General features: G+C 45.8%; 1 protein-coding gene across 1 annotated transcript in view; it reads right to left on the bottom strand.

The window, feature by feature from the left end:
* The window catches only part of UGGT2 (UDP-glucose glycoprotein glucosyltransferase 2), a 272,650-nt gene that overhangs the window by 224,083 nt on the left and 22,577 nt on the right, over positions 1–25,990 (bottom strand). The window contains exons 6-7 of the mRNA XM_034758248.1: positions 24,473–24,569; positions 19,000–19,072 (exon numbers count right to left, since the gene is read on the bottom strand). Of these exons, the coding sequence (XP_034614139.1) occupies positions 19,000–19,072; positions 24,473–24,569 (170 nt within the window). The remainder of the gene's footprint in view (positions 1–18,999; positions 19,073–24,472; positions 24,570–25,990) is intronic.

Raw genomic sequence — 25,990 nt, 5'->3', positions numbered from 1 at the left:
ATTTTCTCCTTTTTTTTAAAAAAACAAAATCAATAGGGTTCTACCCACTGATGTCTAGAACATTCCCTGAAATGCATGAATTGATTGGACACGGGGTTCAAAAGTTATTACATTATATCCAAACAGAGAAATGCCATCAAGTTGAGTCTAAGCCCTCACAAATTCCACCAATTAAAGAGAAATTCTGTTCTCCAAACACATGTACACCCCTGTCACAGCAAGTCACAATACTAATTGTATTTTTTGATCATTTTGGCAATGTTCAAACACAGCAGTGATAAGCACATTATAAATATTTATGACTTGTCTACACAACAAGCTGGTGTGCTGTAGATTTACATTCTGGCTTGCAGCACAGTAACTTGCTGTGTAGACAAGCCCTTAGATAAAAGTAGAGAGAGAGGTGGACAGAGAGACTGACACTAACTTTAGTGGAACCTGTTTGAAGTGTGAGAATAGCATTTGGCCCATTCTGTCAATGGAATTCCTAACTTTAAAAGTTGTTCAGCAATTAGTTCAGCTTTTTAATATCACAGCAAACAGAACCAAACTAATTATAAAATACTTACTAAAGTTGGTGGATACTGACCCCAGTTACGTAACAAGGGTATTAACTTCTTGTAATCCTTACCATGTCACAAGATGGGAAATGAAATAAAAAATTTTATCAGTTCATTTCATCCTTCATTACATGATACCAGAAATAAACTAAATCTCCAACAATAATGGTGCAAATGAAGGCACCTGAATCCTTTAGTCTAGAAGGGAGCCTTGCAGAAAATTGATGAAGAAAGTTGCAGTATTTCCAAATTTTCCTGGACGCAAGAGACATTAAACATAGATCCAGGAAAGTGATCTCCTCCACACATCTACATGTAGCAGGTCCTGAGATACTTCCAATCTACAACTGATTCCAACAGGAGCATGAAGGAGAATATAGAGTACGAGATTACATCATTCAGAAATTTCAAGAATACTGTATCTTAGTTAAAAATGTCACTTGTGCAGGACATATTTTCTTTATAAACTACCACAGGGAACCATTAATCATTAGAATAAAGGCCTACTTAATGAATCTAAGTCATGTGAATTTAAACAGTTAGCAGGTGCAATAATTATAGAGTAAATTACTGGTGGCATATTGACAGCCATGTCAAAACAAAATGATTACTAGAAATGGATTTGAGCTTGCAAAGAACAATGAATATTTGTAGGTCTAGTGAAAGGTGCCTCACAAATAAAAGTGATAGCAAGCAGCAAAAGGTACCAAGATATACAGACAAGATGAAAGGATAACTGCAGAGACTAAGTTTGTAATAAATGAGGCAATCAAAATGCGCTGCAAGGGTGTCCAGCACATGTGATAAAGGGTAGATCCACACTTACGGCAGTGTGTACAGTACAGACACTGAATGCCAACTAGCACGGGCATAACAGCAGTATAGATGGTGAGGTACTGCTTAGCAGAGCAGAGTGCACTACACATCTGAAGCCTACAGTGTATATCCTATACAGGTCTCAACATACCTAAACAACGTCTCCCATGACTATATTGCTATCTTTGGAAGTGTAGTGTTCTGTTGCCTCCCACTGCTGGAGCTTTTTCTCGCTACAGTCAAAGACTTTGTCACCAGGGAAAGGCTCTGGCAGTGGGGAGTGTGACAGAGAGCTGGGCAACAGCAGCTGATCCAACACTCTGGTCACTGCAACTCTAATTAGTTGCTCTAGAGTAGACCTGATTAAGGCCTGGTCTACACCACAAAGTTAGGTTGACATAAGGCATCTTAAGTTAACCTAACTCTGTAAGTGTCTACACTAAAGCTCCCACTGATGTAAGTCACCATTACATCAACTTAAATTCACGTCCGCGAGTGGTCAATGTAGTCAGGGTAACGCAGTATCCATGTAGACACTGCATTACTTACATCACCTGTTGGCTGTCAGCCCCATGCAGGGCTCAGAGCTGGAGTCCCGCTGTCAGCCCTGTGTGAGGCTCACAGCTAGAGCCCCCCGCACTGTGGCTGACAGTCCGAGCTGTCAGCCCCATTCAGAGCTCACAGCTGAAGCCCTCCAACCCCAGGGCTGACAGTTTCTTATTCAATCAAACAGTGCTCCTTGGTGGGGGAGTACAGGATAGTTCTATTTTTTAGTTCTCAATTGAGAGTGATAATCAGTTTCCGGCATTAGATAAAACTGACAAACACTGAATGGAGACAAGAGATAGGACAACAAAGGTGGTGGAAATATGACTTTTGTTGATGTTCTCAAAATACAGGATGTCTGGTTAGAGACATCATCTGGTTGGTCTGATCAGGTCCCTCTCCTTCTTAAGCTGGACAGAGCTGGATGGACCAACTTATTTTATTGTACCGTCCCATACAATATAGTTGATTTCAGGATCTGGGGGGAGAAGGGGGGAGGATGGGGGGGGGGAAGAGAGAGAGAGAGAGAATAGGGCAGAAAGGAGCACAGGAGGGAGGGGAAGACAGAGAAGAATCTCATATATATCAGGTTGGAGTTCTCGCTGGTGCAGCAATCATGGTCAAGTGATCCCACTGGAGTATCAAGGTCTGATGTCACAGCAACATTCCTTCCACTGCAGTCACTCTGGTGGTAAAAATGCTCCTTCCGTTCTTTCCCAAAGTCTCTTTTAAGGACCCCAAAAGGGAGCAATACAGACCACTCATTATTTTGTCTACCAATTAGGCCTAATTTCTGACATACGAATTCTGGTTCTTTGATTTTCTGTTTTTTGGTCCGCTTATTTACCAGTCATAATTGTAACACAGTCCTTGAGTAATAAACCCTTTGTGCTTAAATTCATTTTTGTCAAATTACCTCTGCAAGTTCTCCTCTGCCTGTCCTCTCCTACTGGAGGCCAATTAAAGATGGAAAGAGAAGGTGAAGATGAAACACTAGCCATGCTCTGTACGATAACAAACATGTCAGGTCTGGACTGCCAACGTTAAACATAACCAGAAAGCCATACAAGAAAAAAAAAAATCTCAAGGCAACTGACAGAACCCAATTACAGACTTAAAAGTGGCAATTCTTCAACAAAAAAACTTCAAAAACAGACTCCAATGAGAAACTGCAGAACTGGAATTAATTTGCAAACTGGACACCATCAAATTAGGCCTGAATAAAGACTGGGAGTGGATGGGTCATTACACAAACTAAGAACTATTTCCCCACGCTAATTTTTCCCACTACTGTTACTCACACCTTCTTGTCAACTGTTTGAAACGGGCCACCCCGATTACCACTACAAAAGTGATTTTTCCTCCCGCTGATAATATCCCACTTTAATTGAACTGTCTCGTTAGAATTGGTAAGGCGACCCCCATCTTTTCATGGGCTCTCTCTCTCTATATATATATATATATATATCTTTCTACTGTATTTTCCACTCCATGCATCTGATGAAGTGGGTTTTAGCCCACGAAAGCTTATGCCCAAATAAATCTGTTAGTCTCTAAGGTGCCACAAGTACTCCTCGTTGTTTTTGCTGGTACAGACTAACACGGCTACCACTCTAAAACCTGTCTCTTTGCAAGAGAAGCACTTCTTGAAGCCCATACCCTGCTGGGGAAAAGGAAACCTGACAAAAAAGGGGGGAAAGTGAAGTTTGGGAGGGGGTAAGAGAAAATAAAGAGAAAAAACTACAACTAATACTACGGAGACTAACTATTAGAAATGCTAAAGAAGCTAACAATCACAAATAGATTGCTAATGGCTCAGTTTCTATCCGGGGAAGCTGAGAAGGAACTGACAGGGGTTTGCCCATGCGCGCTGGCTAGCCTTATGGCCGGGCATGAGAAAGGACAGCGGATCTGGGGTCCTAACAGACACTGCTACCAAAGTTCTTCAATCACCATGCAGGGATGCAAGCACACCTACAGCGGAGCTCCTATTGGGACATTACTTGAAGAAGAACTTCCAGTTCAGCACAACATTTCAATCTATTGAAATACCGAGACTTTTCTATATACAGATTTTGTACTACTGTATTGGCTTAGAAACTTTAAAATTCCTGTATATTTACAGAAATAAACTATACCAATGTAAAAATCCTCATATCAGTACAGCTGTGCCCACATGAAGGAGTAGTGCCACATTAACTATATTAGTTTCTAAAATGATACAAAAACTATGTGTATACTAGCCCTGAGTCAGGTTTCGTGTTCTTTAAGCTCTGTATGAAGATCCCCTCTCACTATTATTGCACTGGCTGTCAACTGCAGTAGGTATGTCAGTACTGGTACAAAACTGCCACTACAGAGCCAGGACAGGTCGTCATACCTCTGTAATCTCTCCTCTGCCTGTTCTCTCCTACTGGAGGCCAGATGAAACACCAGCCATGCTCTGTATGATAACAGACATGTCAGGTCTGGACTGCCAATGTTAAACATAACCAGAAAGCCATACAAGAAAAAAAAATCTCAAGGCAACTGACAGAACCCAGATGGAAGAATGGTTAATTACCCCACACTAACTGTGGGTCTTCAAGATGTGTTGTTTACATGTATTCCACTTCTGGTGTGCATGTGCCTGATGGATTGAGATCAGAATCTTGTGAATAGCAGTGTCTGTTGGGGCCACACCAGAGCCCCACAGCCAAGGACACAAAGGGCTGGGCAGATACAACTGCTCTCCAGTTCCTTCACTAAAACAGAATCCAGATTGTCAAGGATTCCAAAGCAATGGGGAAGGAGAGTAGAATGTGGAATCCAAGTAGAAACCACTTCTCAAAGAACCACAATTACCATGGGGTAATTACCATTACCATTCTTTCTTCTCTGAGTGACTGCTCACATGTATTCCCCTTCTGATGACTCACAAGAATTGAACTCAAGTCCTGGAGGTGAGTATTCTGAGTTTACTGAAGTAATGACTATGGGACAGATCCGATGAAGTAGGATTTGGATCTCTCTACCAAGGAGTGGTGCTGAGTGAAGGTGTGAACTGAGTTCCAGGTAGCTGCTTCAAAAATCTCTGAAACTGGGACACATCACAGTGAAGAAGTAGAGACTCCCTGAGATCTAGTGGAATTGGTCCTAACCTGCCCAAGTGGGGTTTAAATGTGTCACTGCCTAGCATGTTTTAATACAGTCTGTGACCCATTTAGACACTATCATTGAGTGGAGATCAAGAATGCTCGGAACAAGTTCAGAGAATTTCTCAAAGCCTTACTATCTAGACAGAACAGAGCCTATGTCTACACAACCCTACAGTTCGGACTAAAAGTGTGAACTGCAGCATGTAGTAGCATGCTGCGCTGTAACTCCACCATGTGGATGCTGTTGGCACAAACTAAAACTCTTTAAATAGGTCTATGTTAACACAAACTAGGTCATCTTTTTGTTACCAAATGAGCAGTGGTGTAGACAAGCACTAAGACAGAGATCTGACAACATCCAGGGTGTGAAGTTTAGCTTCTCCCCAAGTAGTGTGAGGTAGATCACCTGATTAAGATTAAAATCAGAAACCACTTTAAATAAGAACCTTGGTGAGGTTCTAAAGTAATTTTATTCCTGTGGAATACTACATAAGGTGGCCTCGCTGTAAGGGCTTGAATATTTTCTACCCTTCTGTCTGAGGTTATGGCCACTAACAAGATGGTTTTCATGGATAGGTGGTACAAAGAGCAGGTCACCAAATGCTCAAAAGGAGATCCTATTAAACTTGTTAAAACCACCTTGAGGTCTCAGGAGGGCAGAGGGTCTCTGACTGGTGGTAAGACATGAAGTAGACCCTTGAGAAATCTAGCCACCGTCAGATGACAGAAAACAATGTGGCCTTCCAGAAGGGAAGAGTGAGGAAAGACAGCCACTAAGTGCATTCTTAAGGAGCTTATGGAAAGGCCTAAACACTTAAAGTACTCCAGGATACTAGCCAGCAGTGCTTTCAAGGGAGACAGACAATTTTCCAATGCCTAGAGAGAGAACCTCTTCTATTTAACAGCTTAAGTAGGTCTGGTAGAGTCCTTTCTCCTGCAAGCTAGGATGTTTTCAATGCTAAAGAGCAGTATCCATCAGTGGATGTCAGCCAGCCAACACCCAATCTATGAAATGAAGACATGTGTCCAGGTGTAGGACTTCTCCCTTCAATTGCATCATCACTTCTGGGTATGCTGGAAGCGTGATTAGGGGCCATGTTAACAGGTGTTGTGGGGGAAAAAATGACCACGCGTTGTGTTTGGATCAGAATCGCCTGAGGCCCCTCTATTCTCGAGCATGCACGGGGGTACCAGCGAACTGTCAGTTTTCCCCATTAATACAGATTTTTGAATAGCTTATATAGCAAAAAAAACACAGTTAGTAATACCTACTTTCTTATCAACATTATTGCCATATTTGGAATACATTTTCCATAAAAGGGAATATAGCATAGCAAGCTTTCCTGTTATTCTCAGTTTGCCCTTTGCAGTTTTAAGCTTCCCTTAAAACTAACAGTGGGCAGTTATGAATCACAAGCCTTGTGATTATAGATAGTTCTGCTTTTGTACTTTTCCTTCACCCTGCCTTCAAAAATCCCCTTTCTCCAAAACCCGCTTATTCCTGTTAACTTGACTAATGCTCAGGTCTGAACCAAAGTTCAGGCCCGAGCCAACCAAAGTTTAGGCCTTAGCAATTTTTCCACTACAATCCCCCCTTTGATGCCTATTCGGCATCATCTTGGCCTAAACTTCCATATTCACGAGCTCTGTAATTTCCTCCTCTTCCTTTTCCCTTTTCTCATCTCAACTTTTATCATAAATTTCATTAACAATAATTAATGCCACCGGCTCCCTTGCATTGGGCCTAGCAGAAAAATTACAAGCACAGCAATATCCCTTACAACAGCAATAGCAGAGGCACAATCCTAAAGCAAGCAATCCCAATACAGCAGTCAATCCACCTACTGCAACAATATAGTGGGGTTCACGCATAATTTTAGTTACTGCACACAGCACAACTTGACTAGTACACAAAGAAGACAGTCTATAGGCTGTCTGAAAGGCACCTTTTCCTACCTGATATATGTTTTTAAGGATGTGAATTTGTCCCTGTAAATCAGAAAATTTTTGAACCTCTGGTAACAATGAAAGCAGATTCTGGAAGCGGTCAGGCACTAAGGTCGTCCAGTTAAAGGGCATTTGATACCTGAGGGTTGATTGCAACTTTTTATCCGCAGGCCAATAGATAACATGGTTGCCTGCCGTTGTGGGGAGGTTAAAATTGGCATCATGTATGATATGGACCGAAACATATACAAAACTGTTATTAGCCTGGAAGAGCATCTCTCCTTGTAGGAGAGTTCCTTGTCCCATGCCCTCCCAACACTCGTAGACAGTAACAATTTCCCCTGGTTTGAGTTTATGTACACATTGAAGCTGTGGGGGTTCCAGTGGCCAAAACGTCCATTGGTTTCCTATCTTGATCCAAATATTGGGTGTTATTTCAGGAGCACTGACTAGAAATCAGCTAGGCATACCAGGTGACTTGATTTCCCAAATGTCTCGGTGAATCACCCAATCCCATATGCATCCTCCCCATGGACCCGGCAGGATTCAGTAACAGGTCCGTATGCTTGGAAGGAGCACTCTGACTGTACACACCGCCACCCAGAAAACCTCCAATATGTCTCCATGGCCACAGATTAGATGGTACTCCTGAGGTATCTGTAAGGGCAGTGGGCCAGGCCTGGTGCTCGAAATCATTCCAAATGGCCGTCAGCTGGTCATTCAAGAAATCCTGAACTTCTGAGCATGCCAAGTCCCACTGCAATGCCTTCCCAGCCTCAGGGACGTTCAGTACCACTTCTGTCAGCAACCTCTGAGTTATAGAGCTAAGGGCGGAAATAATATGCAATTCACCAACCCCAGCCTGAACCTGAGTTAGCTGTGCTCCTGTAATAAAACCAGTGGCCTTTTCCAATTGACCTAACTTTTCCTCATGTTGTTGATCTTTGTGGATATTACAAATTGCAGCTGCACTATTGGCCCCATCCCACAGATATTCAGTTAAATCTCTTTTCTTTTTAGAAGAAACCCAAGCCTTTGTTGAGCTACTTTGAGGGCAGCCCCTTTTGAGCAACTTTAATATATAGCGATGACCTGAAAACTAGATAAGGGCAACATGAATCTGATGGTCCCCAATGTGGCATTAATTATGGTCCATCAGTATCCTAACTCATCTCTTTTCAGGGGTGTTTTATTCCACATTTGCTGGTCTGTTACCTTTATATATTTTCATGAGGCATTGACATTAAGAGCATAGGAAGGGGCATATTGCAACAGGATACAGGTCACATTAGTGGTCACGGGGATTATTTGAGTACAGGTAAAATTCCTAGTGACAGAACAGAGTCTTTGGGTATATATTTGACCATCTACTAGTTGGGTGATTAAACAACAAAAGAGACCCTTCCCAATTACTGTTTTACAAATTCCGGGAATGGTCATCATATCTACTCCTCTATAAAATCCAATAATTTTAAGTTCCGATTTCTGGGGCTCATTGATAGTAATGTCAAACATTTCTATTTCCACTATTCCATCTGTTTTCCATTCGATGGTTCGTTCATAAGACCTATTTTGAACGGAAAAAAATAAATTTCTTTAACAAAACTCTAACAGGTCACTGAGATGGGAGGGTTTTGCCCAATGGATTTCGGTAGAATACACAGGCCTATTGGTGTTTGGGTAAACCACAGGGATGGGGGCAACAGTGGGAGGAATGCCTGAGGCAGTGAGGAGCTTTTGGTATTCATTAACTGGAAGCCAATTAGGGAGGGCAGTACATGCTGATGGTACTTGTCCAAAAACGCAGAGTGCAGCCTGGTCCAAGTATATTGGAGCCCTTGATAGGTGAAAGCAAACAAATACTGACTATCTTCATGTAAAGGGATAGAAAAGAAAGCTGAACAAAGATCAACAACAGTAAAATAAGTGGCGGAAGAGGGAATACAGGAGATAATGGTCGCAGGATTAGGGACAATGGGGAAAACAGGGAGAACGGCTGCATTGACAGCACGGAGTTCTTGGACAAAGAGCCAAGTCTCCTTGCCTGATTTCTTGACCGGTAGAATGGGGGTGTTACGTTCACTGGTTGTCGGTCTCACAACCCCTTGTTGAATCAAGGAGTCAATTACTGGCTGAATTCCTTCTTCGGCTTGCTTTGAAAGAGGATACTGCTGAACCCTGGGAAGAGGCTTTGCTGGGTTTAGATGATCTTAACAGGTTGGGCAGTCCCAATGCGCCCGACCTGGTTAGCGTGGTCTGACCACAATGAGGGGGGAAACTTTAGCCAGCAATTCCTGTTGCAACAAGGAATGGCAGGGGTCCAATCCCCCATTTGGAGTGTCTTCCTGTAAGACCGCCAGAACCTCATTGTGGCCCAGGTCAGGAACATCCAAATATACCCCATCTGGGGAGCAATAGATGGTACAGTTTAATTTACACTGCAAATCCTTTCCCAAAAGGTTAACAGGTGAACAAGGACTGAGGAGGAAGGCATGATGGTCTGATAGAGGACCGACAGAGACAGACAGAGGTGAAGAGACAGGATAGGGAATGGGAGTGTTGCCTACCCCTACTGCATTTACAATTTCAGACGTTAGAGGGAGAGAGGGGAAGTCATTGGTGCGGAGAGTAGATCGCGAAGGGCCCATATCCACCAAGAAGAGGGTGGGCATACCATCTATAACACAAGTTACATATGGTCCAGACTGGTCCAAGGATACAAGTGAAGCAATGATGTTACTGGTCTTCTGGCTATCCTAGCACTTTTGAGGAAAGGGGGCTGGCGGTGGAGCAGCGGGGTAAACAGGTTGATTAATACGATTGGGCATGCATTTTTCCAGTGTCCTTCCTGTTTACAATACTGGCATGCTGTACTACTTAAGTTTTGGAAAGGAGTTCGGGTGGGACCTTGGTTAGATTTTCCTCCTCTTCCCCGCCGCTTATGGCCATTATAGGTTTCTTGTATATTGTGAATCTGGAGGACCATTAACTTGGTCTCAGTATCATCCTTCTTTTTCTCTAATTGGCGGTAATAATGTTGGGCTACTGCCAAAATCTCGGTCAGGGTCTTTCCCTCCCAGTCTACCGTGCTCACTTTTAGTTGGTCCCCTAGTTTTGGAAGGAGTCCTTGAACAAAGGCAGCTACCATTGCTTGTTCGGCATTTTTTTCTGCATTCTTTATACCAGAATGCCTTTCAAACACTTCTTTGATATGCTGCATATAATCAGCAGAATTTTCCCCTTTATTCTGTCTACAGCTATTAATTTTGGTCCAGTCTGGTTTTGGTGGGCATACAGTGAGGACTACATTTATCAGATTGTTACGATGTGTATCTAAATCGGTTGGACTGAGATTAATGCCAACATCGGGATCTGTAGGCCAACCAGCCTCGTGGAAAAGGCGGTTTAATGTTTCTCTGGGTAATAAAGACATTGCTCTCAGGAGTTGGTTTATGTCTGCCCTGGTGGGATTAAAACACTGGATAACCATCTTTAGTTGCTCCTGAAATTTAACGGGATCTTCTCTTATTTTGGGAAATTTATCGACTAGGTTATACAAATCCGAAGGAGCCCATGGTGCATGTACAATCACCGTAGTTCCTTCACCCTGGCAGCCTATCCCTGGGAGTTGGCGAAGGGGAAGAAGAAGGTTCTCCTCTGGGTTTTTTTAAAGCCTCCTGTATCCTCTTAAGGGTTCCCTGAAATCTAGTGTGTTTCGCTGGTGGCGAATTTTTAAACTCGGGGGACTTTACGAGTTCCTTTATAATTTCAAAATGGTCAGACAAGTCTCTTAACTCTGAATCTGAGCATTCAGTTAACTCTGCTATTAACCCTTCCGCCTGCCTAGACCAATCATCAATGGGGTCTGACCGAACCTCTGGGGAACCTGCAGTCAAGGAAGAAGATGGGGAGGGTGTGGATGTTGACCCTTGGAATTGCCAGGTCTGCGTTGGGGCCGACACAGCTGAGGCTGTAGGAGAGGGCTGGGGTCAGGACCCCCGGGCGGCCTCAGGATCAGCTGGATAATCCGGGGACCGTTCCCCTAGTCGGCCAGCCTCCTCTGCAGCCCTTTTAGCGGGTGGTGGAGGGAGAGGCCATTGTCGGCTTTCTACAGAAAGATCTATGAGATCCACGGACGGGGTAGCCCTACAGGGTAGTTGAGGCATAGAAGGGTAGAGGGGAGCTTGCTGACCAGCAGGACCGTGGCCTATTGTCAATTTTTCTTGTGTCTCCTTTAATTGGGTTTTAAGTTTTTCTTGGGAGTCTCTAAGACTCCTCACCTGAGATTCATGGCGCTGTTTTTCAGTTTCCCCGTACCAATCGAAATAGGCATCGAACTGGCCTTGACGAACTTTATTAGCCACAAGTGCACCTCTCAGGTGCACGATCCTATCAAAGTCAAAGCTGCTCTCCAGGGGAAACTGTAGTTCTGGGTCATCCCCAGTATACCAATTCCATTTATTTAGGAACTTACAAGTAAAAGGACTATAACTGGTATACATATAGAACGCGGCTGTGCCTTTTGGTGGGATGATCATTCCCTTCGACCCACTGGCCCCCATAACATATAGATAATATATACACAAACAGACAGACAGACAGACAAAACAAAAGGAACCAGAACCAGGTGTGCCCTTTTGGCGAGACAGCGATCCCACACCGCCATCCTTGTTTACAGCTTTCCCGATGAGACGAAGATCACTTTAGAGTCTTCGGCCTTCCAGTATCCTGACTTTCCTGACAGGGTGGCGCTCCCGTTGAGCCCACCGCCCCAGGACCCAACATGTTCACACAGGTCTTTCATACAAGAAAGGTTTGTTTAGGTGCATCCACAACTGCCTTCACCCCCGTCCAGCAAAGAGTGTCAGCTAATCTCAAAGAGAACAGCGGCCCTTGCTCTGTTGCTTTTGGTGGGGGTTTTTGGCCTAGTCAGTGGCTCTTCGGGCCGCCTTTTACTGGCGGAGGAGGGGAACCAGAGGGAAAGAGGGTGAGGAAGCCAGATCATTCACAGATGGTAAGGGATGGGGTCACACACTCCTAGACCTGCACAGGCCCCTCGCCAGTCATGCCATGCAGAAGGTCCTTATACTGGTCAGGGTCCTTTATGACCCACTAAGGTGGGCCGGAGGGCTTGCATTTGAGGTACCTCTGGTCACGAGCCCCTCAGGACTTTGCACAAGACTCGGGGCGTCTTCCTGCGACCCTCACTCACACCGGTCTAGTGACCTTCACTTTCACACTGGCACACAAAAACAGGTCTATCTGCAACCCACCTAGTGGCTCTTCCCAGGGAACCAGAACCAGAGTCAGACAAAACAAAGTAAACAGAAAAAGACAAAACAGAAGATCGTCAGGCGTATCTGTCAGCAAAAGGATCAGATCCAGCATACCACTCACCCAACCCTGAGCCTACAGGCAGATCCTCCACCAGAAACCCATGATAGAGATTTCAAAAGGTCTCTTACCTTTCAGATGAGCCCTGGGTCTGGTGGGAGATTGCCCACGGTCCTCCGGTCTGGGAGAGTCTACTGTGGATCCCAGACGAGCCCCCAAATTGTCGTGGGGAAAAAAAGACCACGCATTGTGTTTGGTTCAGAATCGCCTGAGGCCCCTCTATTCTCGAGCATGAAACAGGGAGTACCAGTGAACTGGCAGTTTTCCCCGTGAATACAGATTTTTGAATAGCTTATATAGCAAAAAAAACACAATTAGTAATGCATACTTTCTTATCAACATTATTGCCATATTTGGAATACATTTTCCATAAAAAGGAATATAGCATAGCAAGCTTTCCTGTTATTCTCAGTTTGCGCTTTGTGGTTATAAGCTTCCCCTAAAACTAACAGTGGGCATTTATGAATCACAAGCCTTGTGATTATAGATAGCTCTGCTTTTGTACTTTTCCTTCACCCTGCCTTCAAAAATCCCTCCCCTTTCTCCAAAACCCCCTTCTTCCAGTTAACTTGACGAATGCTCAGGTCTGAACCAAAGTTCAGGCCTGAGCCAACCAAATTTAACCCTTAGCAATTTTTCCACTACACATGTTAAGAAGATCAGAGAACCAAACCAGCTTGGGCCATGATGAGGCTATCATTATCATTAGGGCTGCATCTTGCCTGATCTTCCTGAGGATTCTCAGTTTCCAAGGCATTGGAGGGTAGACATACATGATTGCCGGTGACCAAAGGGATCAGAAACATGCCCAACAGAGAGCAGAATCTGTGGCATTTCTTGTTATGGTTCGATACAACCAGGTCCAATCCAGAGTCTTGCACATGCACTGGTGCAACAATCTGACAACTGTGATAAAGTTCCTCCTCTATCTTGGTGGGTCCTGCACGTATTGGCGGATTTTCTTGCCTCAGAGATTTACCATGTGGGTTGGGGAACAGCCCAGAGACCTTCCCCTCTGGAAGAACCCACAGTCCAGGTCAATTGAGAGGTTTGGGGGGAACTCGGGCCCGCCCTCTACTACGGGTTCCAGCCCAGGGTCCTGTGGACTGCAGCTGTCTATAGTGTCTCCTGTAACAGCTGCATGACAGCTACAACTCCCTGGGCTACTTCCCCATGGCCTCCTCCAAACACCTTCCTTATTCTCACCACAGAACCTTCCTCTTGGTGTCTGATAATGCTTGTGCTCCTCAGTCCTCCAGCAGCACACCCTCAGCTCCTTGTGCCTCTTGCTCCCAGCTCCTCACACTCGCACCACAAACTGAAGTGAGCTCCTTTTAAAACCCAGGTGCCCTGATTAGCCTGCCTTAATTGATTCTAGCAGCTTCTTCTTAATTGGCTGCAGATGTCCTAATTAGCCTGCCTGCCTTAACTGGTTCTAGCAGGTTCCTGATTACTCTAGTGCAGCCCCTGCTCTGGTCATTCAAACAACAGAAAACTACTCATCCAGTGACCAGTATATTTGCCCTCTACCAGACTCCTGTACCCCACTGGTCTGGGTCTGTCACATATCTCTCCCCCCTGCTCAACGCCATGGGGTTGCGCAGCTTGGGACACCAGACAATGCACACGTGACAAGCCATCGGCGTTGCCATGATGGCTCCCTGCTCTGTGTTGCACACGGAACTGGAAAGGTTGGAGGGATAAAAACCATCTGGTCACGCTTGTGTTCTTCTCCTTGTTCCACTGCATTCATTGAAGAGGGGCAGGGTCGGTCACGAGGACAAACCTGCGCCCGAGCAGGTAATAGCGCAATGTTTCCATGGCCCATTTTACAGCGAGGCATTCTCTCTCCACCACTGCATATTTTTGTTCCCTTGCAAGGGGTTTCCGACTGAGGTATAGAATTGGGCGTTCCTCCTCCCCGACCATCTGTGATAGAACGGCCCCCAACCCTACTTCCAATGCATCCGTCTGCAGGATAAACTCCTTGGTGAAATTAGGGGCCATCAGTACGGGGTTACTGCAGAGGGCAGTCCGTATGTTTGTGAATGCTTCCTCTGCTGCGTCAGACCATCTCACCAGATCAGGTCCACGGGCTTTCACTAGCTCTGTCAGGGGACTTGCCCTTGTGGCAAAGTGGGGGATAAATCATCGGTAATACCCCACCACACCTAGGAATGCCCAGACTTGTTTCTTGCGACTTGGTCGGGGCCAATTTTGGATGGCCGCTAACTTGTTCATTTGGGGTTTTACCAAACCTTTTCCCACAATGTAGCCAAGATATTTGGCCTCTGTAAACCCTACAGCGCACTTGGCAGGGTTTGCTGTAAGGCCAGCTCACCTGAAGGTATCGAGGATTGCCTCCACCTTCTCCAGGTGGGTTTCCCAGTCTGGGGTATGAATGACCACATCGTAAAAGTAGGCAGCAGCATAACTGTTATGCGGGCGTAATAGCTTGTCCATGAGGCGCTGAAAGGTAGTGGGGGCCCCATGTAGTCCAAAAGGGAGGACAGTATATTGAAAAAGACCCTCTGGTGTAGAGAACACAGTTTTTTCCTTTGCGTCTTCTGCAAGGGGAATCTGCCAGTACCCCTTTGTGAAGTCTAGGGTAGTTAAGTACCGGGCATTACCCAGACGGTCCACTAGCTCATCTATGCGAGATATGGGGTATGCGTCGAACTGGGATACTTCGTTTAGTCACCGGAAGTCGTTGCAAAATCTTGTGGTGCCATCAGGGTTGGGCACCAGCACGATTGGGCTGGACCACTGACTGTGGGATTCTTCGATGATCCCCAACTCCAGCATTTTTTTTACTTCTGCTTTTATTTCCTCCCTTTTTGCCGCTGGCACCCGATAGGGCCTCACTGTTACTCTGGCCCCAGGGTTCGTGACGATGTGGTGATATGTCTCGGTTGTTCGACCCGGTTTTGTCGAGAACACATCTTGGTTCCGGAAGATCATCTCAGACACCTCATTCTTCTGATCTGGTGTTAAATCGGGAGACACTCTCACCTGTTTGGAAGGCTTGTTTTCCTGGGTTAGGTCTTTTTGGACTGCTGTGCATGCCTCTTATGCATGCCAAGGTTTCAGAAGGTTAACGTGATAAATCTGTTCTTGTTTTCTGCGTCCTGGCTGCCGCACCTGGTTACTTCCCCCCCGGGTTCAACCACCTCATAGGACCCCTGCCATTGGGCCAGAAGCTTGCTTTCTGCCGTGGGTACCAACACCATAACCCAATCCCCTGGTTGGAACTGTCGCACTTTTGCCTGGTGATTGTAATGGATTCGCTGGGCCTCCTGTGCCTTCTCCAAATGTTCCCGTACAATAGGGGTAACCCGGGCTATCCGGTCTCGCATCTGCATTACATGCTCTATTATATTTCTCTCCTCATTGGGTTCCTCTTCCCAGATCTCTTTGGCGATATCTAGTATGCCAGGGGGATGATGCCCGTATAATAACTCGAAGGGGGAAAACCCAGTTGAGGGCTGAGGTACCTCCCAGATAGCGAACATAAGGTAGGGTAGTAGGGTGTCCCAATCCTTCCCGTCCCGACTTACCACCTTCCTTATTATAGCCTTGAGGGTTCGGTTAAACTGTTCTACCAACCCATCAGTCTGTGGATGGTAGACCGAAGTTCTCAGGGTATGTATATGGAGCAGCGTACAGAGGTCCTTCATTAGCTTCGATATAAATAGGGTTCCTTGGTCAGTTAATATCTCCTTCGGTAGCCCCATTCGGGCAAAGATCCTCACCAGCTCTTTGGCTGTAGTTTTAGAGGTCGTGTTCCGCAGGGGGACGGCTTCTGGGTAGCGAGTAGCATAGTCCAAAACAAGTATATATTGGTGGCCCCGAGCCGTCTTCTCCAGGGGTCCCACTAGGTCCATGGCTATTTGCTTGAAGGGGACCTCTATGATGGGAAGGGGTACTAAAGGTGCCCTCAAGTGGGGACAGGGACTGTGCAGCTGACACTCTGGGCAGGAGGCACAGTACCTCCGCACTTCTTCATGTACTCCGGGCCAGAAGAACCGTCGTAGGACTCGTGCCAGGGTCTTCTCTACCCCCAAATGCCCCCCAAAAAGATGACTGTGAGCAAGACTTAATACAGCATTCTGGTGTTTTTGAGGTACTAGGATCTGCTGTACCTTCTGCCCCTGTACTGGTGCAACCCGGTATAAGAGATCCTTCTTCATTTTGAAGTAGGGTCCTGGTCCCTGGGTTTTCCCTTCCACGGGGACCCCATCTATTTCAGTCATCTCCTTCCTAATGTTGTCATACCTTGGGTCTTCTGCCTGGTCCCGTCCAAAATTTCCTCTCCTGGGGCTAATCTGCCCAAGATCTAAGGGCCCAGTCTCTGTTGCCTCTACTGGTTCAGAAGCATTGGGGTGGGGGTCAGACTCAGGTCCTTCTCCCTCCTGCGTGGCCTCCTGTTCAGCTGCACGGGTCCACCTACCTACAAAAGCGACCCTCTGGCTTTGGGTCAGTATTCGGGTTCCCAAGGCCTTAGCTGTCCTTCTTTCCCTTTTTCTCTTTCTACCCTGTCTGGGAGTGGAGAACAAATCTGGGGATATTTCAGAGAAGATTGGGGGTTGACAGTCTGCTGTGGATGCCTCACCAATTTTAGGGTCCCCATCTGTCTCCAATCCCCCTACTGGGAGTAAATTTCCAAACCCTGGGAAGTCCCTCCCTATGAGTACTAGGTATGGGAGTTTAGGGACTACACCTGCTCTACCTCAGTAGTGTTTCCTTGGATCTCGATTTTTACTGGGATGGTGGGGTAGTAACTAACTGTCCCATGGACACATGTTATCCCCGTATGTTTAGCCTGCAGCAGCTGACTACGCTTCACGAGCTTCCCCGAGACAAGCATGATAGCACTTCCCGAATCAACCAGTGCCGTGGTCCCTACCCCATTTAGTTTCACTGGTCTGGTATACATATGTGGGGTTAGTGAGACCCCCACAAGGTGGATTAGGGAGCATGGATCTGCCCAGTTCCCCAGGTTACACTGCATAGGCTCCTCAGCATTGGGACACTGTGCAACTATGTGTCCCCACTCACCGCAGGCATAACATCGGTATGGAGCCCTAGGCGTTCCCCGGTCCCTTGGTTTTGGCAGTCTAACATCACGATCCTCTTTTCCCTCAGTGCTCCGACTCTTTGTGACCTCTGATGGGCCTTCAGCCTCTTTCTTTTTCCACCTGGGCCCTCCTGGTGGCCCAGTCACCCAAACTTTAGGGCTTGGTGCTGCTAGTTTAACCCGGGGTGCCTCTTCCTTAATTGGTCGGGTCAGCTCCCTCGCTGTCCTTCGCCTCTCTACCTGGGCGACAACCTCGTCATAGGTGGAGAGTTCGTTCTGGCTTAATGACAAGCTGGAGACGTGGGCTGGCACGCAGACCAAGAACATGGCGACCTACGGCTGTCTTGGCTCCGGAGACCATTGGCGCTCTCCTAACTTGTGCAGGGCCTTGCCAGTGGGCTTGCCCTCACGGGAAGCCAAAGCTGATTCCTTTGCCGCACGCGGTATCGGATGTGGTGGAGGTGCTTTCAGTTCTCTTGGCACCGGGCCCTCAGAGAGGGTCGGCTGAGACATTGGCCTAGGCCCCTTACCGCTCCCTGGAGTTGGTGGGAGGTATTTATGGGGGAAGAACTCCCCACAGCGGAGCTCTTTAGTGGATACTTTAGTGGGCGTGAGGCCCGAGCAGGGTCCTTTGCCCAAAGCTCCTTGATCAGGCTTCGCCTATGTTGCCTTCTTAGTCCTTTTCTTCGGTACCGGCGGCGGGATTGGTGCCGGGAGAACCCTGGTGCTGGAGGTGTGCTATGCACTGAAGTTGAAGAGCTGGGTGCTGGATCGGGCTGCTCGCATCTCTGCTCCATCTCCTGCATCAGGAGTGCCCTGAGGCGCATGTTGCGCTCTCTGTGTCCCTGAGGATGAAAGTTCTGGATGACAACACTCCTTTATATGGGTTTCCCCGAGGCACTGAGACAACTCTCATGCAGGTCACTAACAAGCACAGGCCTGTTACACGATGAGCAGGGCTTGAAACCCAGAGAGCGAGGCATGTCTTCCCGGGGGCAAAGTCCCTGCTAGGACACTATCAAACTAAACACTTAACGGGTACTTAACCACTAATTAACAACGATTTAAACTATTTATAGGTAAACCACAAGGCTAAACTAGACAAAAAACTGCTGACCACTTGCAAAGCAAGGGACAGAGTCACTCTAACTGACCACCATGGGTGGTAAGAAGGAACTGAGAGGGCGCAGGGCCAGCGGCACCTGATATACCATGCCATGAGCACGGCACTCCAGAGGGCACCACAGCTGGTCCTACAGGTATTGCTAAGGCAAAAGTCTCCACCAGCCGTGCATGTGGGCATGTGCACACCTACAATGGAATCGACATGAGCAAGCACTCAAAGAATTACTGAAAAATACTGTTAAACAGTGAAGTACACAAACACACAAAAATTAGCCAATGTTGAGTCAACTCATTGCCACGACAGACTTTCATATCATATGTCTGAACTTTTGTTTTAAGCTCAAAAAACAGCTATTTTACAAACGAAGAAGTTTAATTGTAAATGAAGTCAACTCACTTTAATTTGCCAAAGAGAAATCCCTGGACTTCACCTTCCTCATCATCTTCCTCTTCCGTTGTGTCATTTGTGGCTGAACACATGGAACACACATAAAACACAAAACAAGAAAATTACTGTGACGTTGCACTCCATACGATTTTATGAAAATATGCTAATGAGTGTGAATATAATGTAACTGGAATATGCTTCATGCAAAAGGTCTCTTGTAAGGTATCATTAGAAAGCTTATAATCTACTGAGTGTATTCATCCTATTTGTATAAATGTATCATTCTTATATCTGAAACTAGAAATATGAAATATAACTCATACATACATATTATATTATATATACACACACACACACATATACATACACACACACACACACCGAGTTGTAATTATGCAGTGTGGGCCATTAATGGTGGTTTGGAATCTTGATGGTTCCCATCAACTAGGACAACTGGTTGTAAATGGCTCTGTTTACTTGCAAGCCTTCCTGGGAGTGAGGCCAGGCAGAATGAAGGAGGCTTGGGGTTTCACAGGACATGTGACCATGTCACTTGGTACTGGAATCCATCTTAAACCTGGTGCTTTTCCATTTAGAAGGAGAGGTGGGGACCCAGAGAGATAAAAGATTCCCACCTTGTGTCAAAGCTATATAAGAGGGTGGAACAGATCAAAGGAGGTTCCAGTCATGAGAAATCCCCTAGTTACCACCTTAGCTGGAGCTAACAAGAACTGTAGCAGGGGAAAGGATTGGGCCCATACTAGGAAGGAGTCCAGTCTGTGGCAGAAGCTTATTGTAACATCTCTGAGGGTGATACTTTATCTGTAATCAGTATCTTAATGTATTAGGCTTAGACTTGCGTGTTTTGTTTTATTTTGCTTGGTAACTTACTTTGTTCTGTCTGTTATTAATTGGAACCACTTAAATCCTACTTTTTATATTTAATAAAATCACTTTTGCTTATTAATTAATCAAGAGTAACTAATTAATAGCTGAGGGAGCAAACAGCTTTGCATATTTCTCTATCAGTGTCATAGAAGGCAGACAATTTATGAGTTTACCCTGTATAAGAGTAAAACAGATTTATTAGGGGTTTGGATCCCATTGGGAGCTGGGTGTCTGGGTGCTAGAGACAGGAGCACTTACTAAGTCATTTTCCATTAAGTCTGCAGTTTTGAGGGTGTGGGTCAAACCCTGGGTCTGTGTTGAGCATTAGAAAAGTGTTTACTTTTTCAATTATTATATATATGTGTTAGATAGTACAACTAACAGCTTTGCTTCTTAAAATGGCTTTTCCTCAGTTTGATCAAATGGTAACCACTGTGGATAATCAAATAATACTGGGTTCTATTCTTTTAAAAAAAAAAAGTGTGAATTTGAACCATGAACATAAGAGACGTATAGCATTGGTTTTAAACGAGGCACCATGCCAAATTCCACATACTAAATAATGCACCCTCATCCTCATCTCACTTGCAACTTTTTTTTCCCTTCCCATCCTAAATTTTTCCAGATCAGAAGAGACAAATTCATGTAATTAAAGTAAGTAATTATTATTCTCTTTCACTGCCATTCTTAGGCCTTATCTACTCTACAAAAGCTATCCAGTGTCAGGGCCAGGGCTTGGGCAGTCTGACTTACTGGACAGAGCTGGGTTCAGGAGCCGGGAGCCAGAGCCATGGACCAAAGCTGGAAACAGGAATTAAGCCAAGGGACAGAGCCAGAGCCAGGAGTCAATAATCAGAGCCAAGGGTCAGAGTCAGAAGCTGGGCAATGGAGCAGGGCTGGAACAGGGCTAGAGCAGACTCGAACTGGACAGGAACAAATCAGGAGCAAGGCTGGGTACAAGGCAGACACATGAGCCATCATAGTTAAGGCTACGTTTTAGTCATGGTTATATTTAGTATAAGTCACAGACAGGTCATAGGCAGTAAACAAAAATTCACGGCCCATGACCTGTCCATGACATATTACTATATACCCCTGACTAAAAATTCGGCGGGGGGGGGTGTTGGGGGAGGGCAACCTGGATGCTGGGGGAGTGGGCAGCGGCAGGTGGCCTGGGATCCCGCTGCTGCTGGAGGAGGGGGTTGTCAGGGCCAGCAGTCTCCCTACCTGGCTCAGTGCCTCCCCCGCAGCAGCAACAGAGTTTGGGTGTGGGAGGGGGCAGGGGATTGGGGCATGGGATGTGGTGAGGCAGGCTCTGGGCGGCGCTTACGTGGGCGTCTCCCCAGAAGCAGCGACATCCCTCTCGCTCAGCTGCTAGGTAGAGGTGTGGCTAGGCAGCTCTGCGCGCTGCCTCTGCCTGCAGGCAGTATCCCCAACAGCTCCCATTGGCCGCAGTTCCTGGCGAATGAGAGCTGTGAAGCCAGTGCTCTGGGCAGAGGCAGCGTGCGCTGCCTGGCCACGCCTCCACCTAGCAGCTGAGCAAGAGGGATGTCGCCGCTTCCAGGGAGACCCACAGGGAAGCGTTGCCCAGAGCCCACCTCACCCCATTCTGTGCCCCAATTCCTTGCCCCCTCCCACACCAAAACTCTGCTGCTGCTTCTTGGGGGGGGGGGGGGGGGGCAGTGGCCCCAGACTGCCCCAGCAGCGGCTGGTGCAGTAATCATGGAGGTCATAGAAAGTCATGGAATCCGTGACATCTGTGGCCTCTGTGACAGACTCGCAGCCTTAATCATAGTTGCAGATGCTGATGTTGAGCAGCCAGCGGCCTGCTCCTGGTGCTGAACTTACATGAAGGACAATGGGCTCCTTTCAGCCAATCAGACGATCCTGTTGCAGCCCAGCTGGGCTCATTAACTGGCCTCAAGTTTGAACCTGCTAGCTCCTGGCTCAACTGAGGGAACTCAGCCCAATGGTTCCTGACACCCAGTCCTGACAAAAAGTGTTAGAAGTGGACTTCACTGTACATAGTAAGACTGCACGTGTAGACCAGAAGCAACCATGAATAGCACCGTTTCAGAAAACCATGCTTAAAAACTAGGGTTGCCAACTTTCTAATGGCACAAAACCGAACACCCCTGCCCCGCTCCGTCTCCTGAGGCCCTGCCCCTAACCCGCCCATTCTCTGAGGCCCTACCCCTGCTTGCTTCATCCCCCTTCCCTCCATCACTCACTCTCCCCCACCCTCTCTCACTTTCACCAGTCTGTGGCAGGGGGTTAGAGTACAGAGGGGTATGGGCTGTTGGCTGGGGGAGCGGGGTACACGTGGGGTCAGAAATGAGGGATTCAGGTTACGGAGAGGGCTCCAGGCTGGGGCAGGGGGTGGGAGTGCAGGGGGGTGAGGACTCCAGCTGGGGGTGCAGGCTCTGGGGTGGGGCCAGGGATGAGAGTTTTGGGATGCAGGAGGGGGCTCAGGGCTGGGGCAGGGGAGTGCGGGTTCTGGGAGGGAGTTTGGGTACAGGAAGGGACTGCGGGCTGCTACAGGGGGTTGGGGTGCAGAAGTGCGTGTGGGGTCCTTGTGACACTTATCGTGGCTCCCAGGAAGCGGCCACCAGATCCCTGCCACCCCTAGGCACATGGGTGGCCAGGGAGGCTCTGCGTGCTGCCCCTGCACCCCCAGCTCCCATTGGTTGCAGATCCCGGCCAATGGGAGCTCCGGAGCTAGCACTCAGGGCATACAAGGACCTGGCAGCCGCTTCCAGGAGCCATGCAGAGCTAGGGCAGGCAGGGAGCCTGCCTTAACCCCAGGCCCTCACTGTGCCGCTGACTGGACTTTTAACACTGCCGAAAACTGGATGCCTGGCAACCCTATTAAAAACTGTAGTCTTAATGGCTTTCTGAAGCAATGCTGAGTATGGTTGGTCCTGGTTTACATTTGCAGTTAAACATGAGCAGCTAAATCGATTGATAACACTGTCAACAGTGGGTAATAACTTTTTTAGTATAAACCAGGCCTCAAAGTCCACACTCCACACTCCTAGCACAAGATCAAATGGGAACTATTATGATTCTAAAGTTCTGAGCCATTACGCTAACCAGGCAACATGCACTGCTGCTGCAGAAAAAGACACTGACACCTACTGCCTCCAAGAGGCAGTTTATTTTGTAAAGAAAGAATAAACTAATCATTAAGTTCTTATTTATTTCAGTTAGTAAATATAGCTATCAGCCAGTAATTTAGGCATTTGCAGTTTAAAAATATTTTTTAAAAACCAAAAAAGTCAAATCATTAGAGAAGATAATCTCAGCCCTAAAAACAAGTTCTGCTCTAATACCATAATATCTTTTAATATCTTTTCTTGTAACATTTACAAACTATTAGTATCATCCACAAGCAAAACAAAAATATTATTTTAAAGGATCTTCCATAGAAACTTCCTAACCCCAAAGCTCCTGTCCAATACCAATACTGGCTTAAACATTTGACATATAAATCAAAGATAAACTCCTTCCTCAAAAAAGCCTAAAACAGATTGTTCTTGCATTGTGTGCTGAAAGTCATGAAACCAGGGCTCTTGCAAACTAAGGAACGGAGAGATTTCCACAACAATGGACCCTTCAGGTGAGAATGACCTCCACTTGCTATTTATACCAAGAGGATACTGTCAGGCTAAATGCCTCAGATGATCTCAAATGTGATGAAAGTCTCTCCAATAGTCCAAACCAAACAATGTTGGGCTTTAAAAGTAAATCAATCAATAGCCAGATGAGATCAGCAAGCACAGGTTTAAATAGTTTGCACAAAACCCTTAAACAGGCTGATGCATTCTGCTCTAGCTGCAATTTAAAGAAGTCACACCAGGAAGAACTCACTGCAGTAATCTAACTTCGAAAACAAAAGAATATGACCAAAAAAATGTACAGAATCCTGAAGTCTGAGGAATAAAAAGGTGAAAGAGTGGTGGTCTGTTATGGGGAACACCCTTCAGAATAACTTATCTGTAATCATAGTTTTCTGAAGGTATATATCGTAAATTGCCACTTTTGGCTTTTGTGCAACACTTGAGGGATCTCTCCAAGCCTAAAGTACTAAAGCCATTTGTTTCAGCAGTATAGGTCTCATTTCAGTCCCTGAAAATCAAATGCGCTTCTACAGGCAAATCTTTTCCAACCAAGGAGAGATGAAGTTATTCTCATACATATAAAAACTGGTACCTAGTCACCGTTACTAGATACTTTAGAGATGCCTTAACAGATAGAGACAGAATACTAAAATGACAAAGATTAAAGAACCCTCAACCTACTGGGGAAGAAGGAATATGGACTATGTTATGATGTGTATCTTCAGAGAACAATAGCTACTAGCAAGTAATTCCTATCCCCTAAACATTTTTGTCTATAAAAACTTCCATGGATATAGATTTCTATGTTAATTCTCAATGCCTGAGACTACTTTTGACATATCCTGTACAAATAAACTATATATGTCAACAAAATTTAAACATATTCAGAGCATAACTATCTTCAAAATTCAAGATGGTGCTAAATATTTCGAAATAATGTCTCCAATAACACAGTACAGAGAACAAAAATATACCTTTAATCTGAATGTCATCCACTGCTTTGTATTCTGTATTCTTTATTGCAAGTTCCACACCGTATCCAGACAAATACATTTTCCTGGAGCTTGGTTTCTGTTTGAACATATTTTAACAAGTGAAAAATGTAACTTTAAAAAGTGCTCTTTATAGAAAATGTACATCATCTAATGTAATCAAGTTCAAAATGTCATGAAACAGTTATTACTTATCAATCTGAAACTGGTATTTTCAATTATTGTTCACAATACAGTTTGTTCTATCAACCAGAAAAAAAAAGTTACAAACCTGTTCCATAACTGTTGTTCTTTGAGATGTGTTGCACATCTCTTCCACTCTTTGTGTCAATGCACCCAGCACATGGCTGTCAAAAACTTCTTCCCTCAGCGGTACCCATTGAGGGACTCCCCCGGCTGCCACATGCCACTGCATGCAGTGGCAAGACCAGAACCATCCCTTGCCTTCCTCCTTCTTGCCATAACTCTGATGAATAGGGGAAGGACAGTGAGTTGTGGAGTAGACATGTGCAACACACTTCAAAGAACAGTTATGGAACCCATTTCTTCTTCTTCAAGTGATTGCACATATACAGTCCATTCTCAGTGACTCACAAGCCATAAGACATGAGGCAGGATCAGAGTCTATTTCAATAAATATTGGAGAATAACTCATTCCACCCTAGCATTGTCTCTGGAGTCTTGAGCCACAGCACAGAGAGGGAGGCAAATGTAGGAACAAGTTGCCACTCTACAAACATCTGCAGTTGGAACTTGTGCCAGAAAGGCTGCCAAGACTGATTGTGACCTCACTGAATGAGCTGTGACTCTGTCGGGTGGAGCAACATTAGCCACATTATAGTACATGAGTTTCCAGATGTGATCCAGGAAGAAATTCTCTGGCTGGAAAATGACTGACCTCTTACTCTGTCTGCCTCTGATACAACCAGCTAGGAGGATTTACAAAAGTGACTGGTTCTGTTCAGATAAAATGCCAAGACTCTTCTGATGTCCAAGGTATGCAAATGATCTTCCTCCCTAGTTTTACGTGGTTTGGGGTAGAATAACTGCCAATTTATTTGCCTATGACTGGAAAGAGGAAACCACCTTTGGGATGAACTTTGAATAAAGACACAGATAAATGTTGGCCTTAATACAAAGATCATGTATGGAGGTACCACCATGAATGCCCGCAGCTCTTCTAGCCAAGGTAATGGCCACCAAAAATGCCACCTTCATTGACAGATGCAACAGTGAGCAGCTAGCAAATGGTTCAAAAAGGGGACCCATATGACTTGACAATACTAAGTTTAGAGCTCCTGGGGGAACAGGATCTTGAACTTGAGGATATAATTGACTAAGCCCTTTAAAAACCTTATTGGCATTTCACCAGAGAAAACAGAGCAATTAGGATGGAATGCTAAAATAGCAGCCAGATGTACTTTGATGGAACTAACCAACAAACCATGGTGTTTCAGGTAAAAGAAGTAGTCCAGAATATGCTGAACTGAAGAACTGGTC

Source organism: Trachemys scripta, chromosome 1, assembly GCF_013100865.1.
Source record: "Trachemys scripta elegans isolate TJP31775 chromosome 1, CAS_Tse_1.0, whole genome shotgun sequence".
Classification (NCBI taxonomy): domain Eukaryota; kingdom Metazoa; phylum Chordata; order Testudines; family Emydidae; genus Trachemys; species Trachemys scripta.
Note: the sequence above shows the minus strand (reverse complement) of the source record. Positions and strands in the feature narration are given on the sequence as shown.